This window comes from Monopterus albus, unplaced genomic scaffold, assembly GCF_001952655.1.
Source record: "Monopterus albus unplaced genomic scaffold, M_albus_1.0 scaffold12.1, whole genome shotgun sequence".
Taxonomy (NCBI): domain Eukaryota; kingdom Metazoa; phylum Chordata; class Actinopteri; order Synbranchiformes; family Synbranchidae; genus Monopterus; species Monopterus albus.
The window spans coordinates 5052445-5059615 of NW_018127892.1; the positions used below are offsets into that span (position 1 = coordinate 5052445).

Consider the following 7171-nt stretch of genomic DNA (forward strand, 5'->3'; position numbering starts at 1 on the left):
ATTCATCCTTCCTTCGATTGCAACCAGTCGTCCTGTCCCTGCCGCTGAAAAACACCCCCATAGCATGATGCTGCCACCACCATGCTTCACTGTTAGGACTGTATTGGACAGGTGATGAGCAGTGCCTGGTTTTCTCCACACATACCGCTTAGAATTAAGGCCAAAAAGTTCTATCTTGGTCTCATCAGACCAGAGAATCTTATTTCTCACCATCTTGGAGTCCTTCAGGTGTTTTTTAGCAAACTCCATGCGGGCTTTCATGTGTCTTGCACTGAGGAGAGGCTTCCGTCAGGCCACTCTGCCATAAAGCCCCGACTGGTGGAGGGCTGCAGTGATGGTTGACTTTCTACAACTTTCTCCCATCTCCCGACTGCATCTCTGGAGCTCAGCCACAGTCATCTTGGGGTTCTTCTGTACCTCTCTCACCAAGGCTCTTCTCCCCCGGTAGCTCAGTTTGGCCGGACGGCCAGCTCTAGGAAGGGTTCTGGTTGTCCCAAACGTCGTCCATTTAAGGATTGTGGAGGCCACTGTCCTCTTGGGAATCTTAAGTGCAGCAGAAATTTTTTTGTAACCTTGGCCAGATCTGTGCCTTGCCACAATTCTGTCTCTGAGCTCTTCAGGCAGTTCCTTTGACCTCATGATTCTCATTTGCTCTGACATGCACTGTGAGCTGTAGAGTCCTATATAGACAGGTGTGTGGCTTTCCTAATCACGTCCAATCAGTATAATCAAACACAGCTGGACTCAAATGAAGGTGTAGAACCATCTCAGGGATGATCAGAAGAAATGGACAGCACCTAAGTTAAATATATGAGTGTCACAGCAAAGGGTCTGAATACTTATGACCATGTGATATTTCAGTTTTTCTTTTTTAATAAATCTGCAAAAATGTCAAATTCTGTGTTTTTCTGTCAATATGGGGTGCTGTGTGTACATTAATGAGGAAAAAAATGAACTTAAATGATTTTAGCATATGGCTGCAAAGAGTGAAAAATTTAAGGGGGTCTGAATACTTTCCGTACCCACTGTATGTTGACGCCAGGCATGAGCATACGTATGTCCCAGGTCTCTATCACTATGATATACTGTATGCAAATGGTTCACCAGAAAACACCTGTCACCATGGAACAATACCCTCAGACTGAAAGAGAGCTTTGTGCATCATTTTTGTAGATTTGTATTTCTCTCTGGTCATTTTGCGTCTCATTTTAATAATTTTGTGCTTAGTTATAGCCATTTTTGATTTCATTGTACTGTTAATTGCCTGTTGTTTGTTATTTTTCGTTTCTTCACTGCTTCTTGTTTTAGTTGCTTTGCATCTCTGTGGTCTTGTCTTCTTGTTTTGGTTAAGTTTGTTTTGCATATCCTTGTGCTCATTTTGCATCTCTTTGTAACTGTTTTGTATGTATCTTTTCCTTGTTTTGTGTCTATTTGTTGTTGATTGACTTTCTAACAAGAATTGTTAACAGCCAGTTCATACAGAGGCTCTGGTCCAGGGGCCTCCTGATCCTTGGACCCCTGGGCCTGTACCCGGTAGGCCCTTTCAGCAATCCATCCAGGTCTGCAACCTTTTACAGAGTGTTCTGTTTTTCAGACACAGTGCCGAGAGCCGGGCTGATCTAATCACGCGACAAATCACTCATGTCCTGAGTGCAGCCCACAGTAAACGCAGAGGACCTCCAGAAATCTACGAGGTCATGAAGATCACCTACATGGGCATAGAGGCTCATGACTCCTGCGATTTTGACATAAGCGTCCACTTTTGTGCAGCAGCTGACTTTATCCACAGAGCTCTCAGCAGTGGAGGTAAGGGGGGTTGAAGAAAAGGATAAAGATAGTTTAAAGGCAATTAGATTTGATGTCTGTTTAGAAATGAATGATGCAACGTAATGTTTTACTGATTCTCAGGTAAGGTATTGGTGCACTGTCATGTAGGAGTAAGCCGTTCTGCGACCTTGGTCCTGGCTTACCTGATGCTGAAGCAAAACCTGACTCTTGTGGAGGCTATCTGTGCTGTGAAAGATAAACGGGGCATCATCCCTAATCGAGGTTTCCTCCGACAACTCATCAAACTGAATGGCCAGCTTTTTGGCATGCTTCACTGAACCCTGTCTGAAACTATAGCATCACTGTTCAGCTTGCATGGGGCCTAAAGTAAAAATATACTATACATAGATACAGTAGCCCAGACATTCTCCACAATGTTGAGAATATGAGATGCAGTGATTGCATTCAAAATGTAAACCGGTCTTTTTTTTTTTTTTTACTTTCTCTACTGCTGTATATGTGTTGTTTTTATACTTCTGTTAGGGCATCTGATCCTTTTTTAAGCACAGTCTCTTACAATGGATTGCCTAGATTTTACATTAAAAGACAAATCTGGTGCAACTTTTGCTGATTATCTGGCAGTCAGATGAATTTACACATCAGAGCTACTCATATATTAGCGCACTAAATGGTTTTCTATGGACTACACAGTAATGACTAGAAACTGTGATCATCACAAGCACTTTTATATACATGTTGCTTACAGCAAACCATGTTGCTTGACTTTTGGATTTATCTTATGCAATTGTGCAAATAGGATACGGTATGATCCCAGTTTAATGCTGTGGTTAGACAGTAATGATGACACAGCACAAACACAGTGGCTGAGCAAATAAGAGGTTGCAATAGAAGGTAAACAAAGACAAAGTTCAGTTGTTCTGATCAGTCTTATAAATGGGAGGTCTGCCCATGTCCAGCCTGTGCTTTGCTGTCTGTGGTTGAGGAGACGTGAGCTCCAGCAAGACGGTAAGTAGCTAAAAAGAATCTGGGTGTTCACACTGACATGTTTTTTTTTTCTCACACACCATATTTAACTTTGCTTGAAATCTTAAGCATTTCTCTGTCATAATCATTAAACTAAATATACAACAATGAAAATGAAAAAAGTTTTTTAATGTTAATTTAGTTTAATATAAGCAAGAGCCAAGTAATCTGCTTCATGGAGATTATGTAATCATAAAACTCTCATTGGAATCTGAGTTTAATGTCACTAAATCTTGATTGGTGTGACATCACCTTGTCTAAATTAACACCACCATCCCCAAACCAATGACAGCACAGGAAAGAAAATACAGAAATCAGTATGTAAAATTACCAAAACTTTTCCAATTTTGGTAGAAAACAGCATGTTCATGTAGAACCTAATTATTATTAATAGGAAGCTTATTGAGAAAATAGGTTTTGAGGGCCTTTAAAACATATTTATTGTATCTAGGAAAATATATGCATATTTTCAACAGTAAAGATTGTGTAACCTAAATAAATAATGCTGCACTTTTGACCTTTTGTCTCAGTTTGCCATGATGCGTACAGCCCTGGGTATCTGGATCCTAACAGCAGTGGTCTGCATAGGGAGAGGTCATCACCATATTGGTCATGTAGTCAAAGATCACTCACACCAAGACACTGCACTCGAAAGCAGCACCAACACGGCCTCATTGGTGAGGTCAGCAAACAAAGAATTTGCCTTCCGTCTGTATAGGAAATTGGCTCCTATTGCTGACTCCGAAGGCAAGAACACCTTCTGCTCTCCATCTAGTGTTTCCATTGCCTTGGCTGCGTTGTCCGTAGGAGCCCGTGAGGAGACCCACCGCCAGCTTTTCAGTGGTCTGGGTTTCAACGGCTCCTTACTGACACAAGCTGATGTAAATCAGGCCTTCCATGCACTTCTTCTAAAGGAAAATAGGTTGTCTGGAGACATCAGTGAGGGGGCCGCTGTGTTTGTGGCCAATCACTTCAAGCCAGAGCCTGCATTCCTGGACACCTTGAAGCAGTCTTATTTAGCAGAAGGGTTCAATGTTGACTTCACCAACCCCACAGACAGCGCCGATACCATCAACAACTACGTGTCAGAGAAAACCCACGGGAAGATAGACAAGCTGGTTGAAAACCTAAATCCGGCAACAATTATGTATCTCATTAGCTACATCTACTACAAAGGTAAAATGTCACATGAGATGAGTTCTCTCATTCTGAGGTCACACCTGTATGTTTGATGCATTAACTTAATAATGTGCTTTATTTCTGCTCACTGCCATCAAACAGGAAAATGGGAATCTCCATTTGATCCTCAGCGGACTAGAGAAGACACATTCATAGTGGATGAGAACACAAAGGTTTCAGTTTCAAAGCTTACCCATCATTATGTATCCTTCATTCTGCCTTTTCTGGATAAAGTGACTTCATGTTTAAATGGTCACTTTCCAGGTTCCAGTCCAGATGATGAACAGGGAGGGCCAATTTGATGTCTACAATGACCGTGACATTAACACAACAGTCCTCCATCTTCCCTTCAACAGCTCCTTCTCCATGCTACTGATGCTGCCTAAAGATATGGCAACGCTGGAGAATAACCTTGGCTCCACTTATATCACCAAATGGCTCAAGTGGAAGAGATCCTCGTAGGGAGAATCTAAAAACAACCATATATTCTTGATTTCTAGCACAGAAGATATGACACTGTATAAAATACTCATCTTTGTCTTGTCAGGTCAATCACTGTATGTTTATCCATCTCCCAATTTTTAGGAAATATGATGTGTTTATTCCGAAGATTTCAATCAAGACTTCCTACATTCTGAATGATGTATTGGCTGAAATGGGAATGATAGACATGTTTGGCCAGAATGCAGATTTGAGTGGCATTTCACCAGGCCGCAACCTGGCAGTCTCAGAGGTAAGGACAGAGAGCATATTCCCACACATTTCCTCCCACATCACATATTCATCCACCTTTCATTTCACTCTGCTTCTACTGTACCACAGGTTGTGCACCAAGCTACCCTGGATCTTGATGAGGCCGGAGCCACTGCCACAGCTGTCACAGGCATTGGCATCGTGCCTTTGTCCATCCAGTTCACCCCTGTCTTGAAGTTCAATCAGCCATTTATGGCTGCTATCATTGATCGTGATACAGAAGACATACTCTTCATTGGCAAGATTGTCAACCCAAACAAATGATGGAGGAAAAGCTTTGTGTTGACTCAAACACATCACCATTAAATATTTAGAAAATCTTTGTTTTGTGCTTTCTTGCTTTTTGATTTAGTGTGTAACAGTTTGTTATTGTTTATATTAGTTTTTGAAGGTAAAATAATCCAGGGATAAAATATTATTGCTAGAAGACATTCCTATTAGCACATGGAAATCACATTAACAGAAATCAAATCATCTAACAAATACAATAAATCCACAGACTATGGAGCAGTTTAGATTATCCTATAACAATTTTTTCTTTAGTCTCTTTTTTAAGTATTTGACTGAATAATAAGGCATTTCTAAAATCCCTAAATGGTAAACAAAGATATCCCAGTGGGAAAAAGCACTGATATATTTCTCTTATTAGATATGACACAAACACAGTTTTCATGCAGCCTATAATCCACTGAAGGCAGCGAGAGGAATGTCATTACAACCATTGTTTGACTGTTTGACAGACTTGAAATCATGGCTGGCACTTAACTTTTTAAATCTTAATGAAAATAAAACTGAGTGTGTGCTTTTTGGAGACTTGTCGAACTTAACCTCTTTTGACGAGGGTGTGGGCCCCCTGGCTCGTCATCTGAAGTCGAATGTAAAAACCTAGGGGTTTGATGGCAAGTTAAGGTTTGACAAGCAAATCAACTCAGTTGTGAAATCTAGCTTCTTCCACCTCAGGTTGTTAAGTCAAGTCAATTCATTCCTTTCTTTTAATGATTTTGAGATTGCAATCCATGCATTTCTCACTTCCCACCTTGACTATTGCAATGCTCTATACTATGGTGTTAACCAGTCCTCCCTCTCTCGTCTTCAGATGGTTCAAAACGCTGCTGCTTGTCTTCTGACAAGTGCCAGAAAATTTGAGCATATAACCCCAGTTCTGGCTTCTCTCCACTAGCTTCCAGTCCATTTTAGTATTGATTTTAAACTGTTAATTTTTGTTTTTAAGGCTCTTAATGGTTTGGCGCCATCTTACCTCACTGAACTAGTGCATTGGCACAAACCTACAAGGTCCCTCAGATCTTCAAGCCCGTTTCATTTAGAGGTTCCTATGGCCAGATATAAATGCTGGGGTGATCGTGCTTTTACTGATGCAGCCCCTGAATTGTGCAAATAGTCTACCTTTTAATGTGAGATCAGCTACTGACCTGATGCACAATTGGGCCTGATGATTTCCGTTTAATCTAATTTATTAAATGTGTGTCATCTGTGTGTCTGAATTATTGTTTTATTTTTGCACTGAATCGATTTTATTTTAGTTATTTATTGTGATTTTATTTTATGAAAAGTACTTTGGTCAACTGGATGTTGTTTTTAAAGTGCTATATAAATAAATTTGATTTGATTTGATAATCCCAGTTTTTCTGAAATAGAGTATTTTCTCAAATCACGGGCTGCCAAGGTTGATTACCAACAGGTCAGCACTGAGGAAAGTTAAATGCCATGTCAGCCCAAATATAATGCAATATAATGCGTAATGTATAGATAAGATTTAAAAGAGTAACTTAATGTCCCACAAGTTGCTTTCCATATAGGGAACTTGTGTAAACTACATCTACGCTATGTTGACGCCAGGCACGAACATACGTATGTCCCAGGTCTCTATCACTATGATATACTGTATGCAAATGGTTCACCAGAAAACACCTGTCACCATGGAGCAATACCCTCAGACTGAAAGTGTTATGAACGCTCGACACAAATGTGAGCGAGCGGAGAAATTAGCAGACCCAGGCGGCTGGCTTCGATGCAAGTAGTGATTTATTTACAGTGTTAAAGCAGTGCAAATATATATACAAGGTGAAGGTATGAATATGACCGGGTGTCGACCAGCAGTAGTAGGAGTTATTGTCCGTGGAGTGATGATGGGCCGGGCTGCAGGGGTTGGAATCACTCCTGGGCTGGTCGGGTAGGAGATCCGGTTGACTGTGGAGGTAATGAGAGAGTTCAGTTAAAGTGGAGACTGTGCATCGACCTGTGATGATGGCTGGTGGAGCTGAGGGTGCCAGGATCCAGAGGAGCGGTCCAAAAAATGCAGAGGGAAACTAGGAACACACAACATACGAAGAACAACGAGAATAAGCAAAGTACTAATCTAAGGGAGAGCTGACGACAGAGAAAGAACTAGCAAGGGAGTGATGGGTAA

General features: G+C 41.0%; 2 protein-coding genes across 3 annotated transcripts in view; both read left to right on the top strand.

Moving 5' to 3' along the window:
- LOC109954830 (dual specificity protein phosphatase 26-like) overlaps positions 1-2245 on the top strand; it is a 4587-nt gene extending 2342 nt beyond the window's left edge. The window contains exons 2-3 of the mRNA XM_020590432.1: positions 1470-1806; positions 1909-2245. Coding sequence (XP_020446088.1) covers positions 1470-1806; positions 1909-2105 — 534 coding nt within the window. The 3' untranslated portion in view covers positions 2106-2245. The remainder of the gene's footprint in view (positions 1-1469; positions 1807-1908) is intronic.
- LOC109954905 (alpha-1-antitrypsin homolog) lies at positions 1733-5039 on the top strand. 2 transcript variants are annotated; one of them, XM_020590568.1, is made up of 6 exons: positions 1733-1806; positions 3342-3987; positions 4093-4163; positions 4255-4448; positions 4576-4723; positions 4813-5039. In XM_020590568.1, exons 2-6 carry the CDS (start codon positions 3348-3350, stop codon positions 5005-5007), a joined length of 1248 nt encoding a protein of 415 aa, XP_020446224.1. In that variant the 5' UTR covers positions 1733-1806; positions 3342-3347; the 3' UTR covers positions 5008-5039. The 2 variants fall into 2 exon arrangements, with proteins under 2 accessions (XP_020446224.1, XP_020446223.1); XM_020590567.1 differs by lacking the exon at positions 1733-1806 and adding an exon at positions 2688-2793.
- Positions 5040-7171: the final 2132 nt, after the last annotated feature.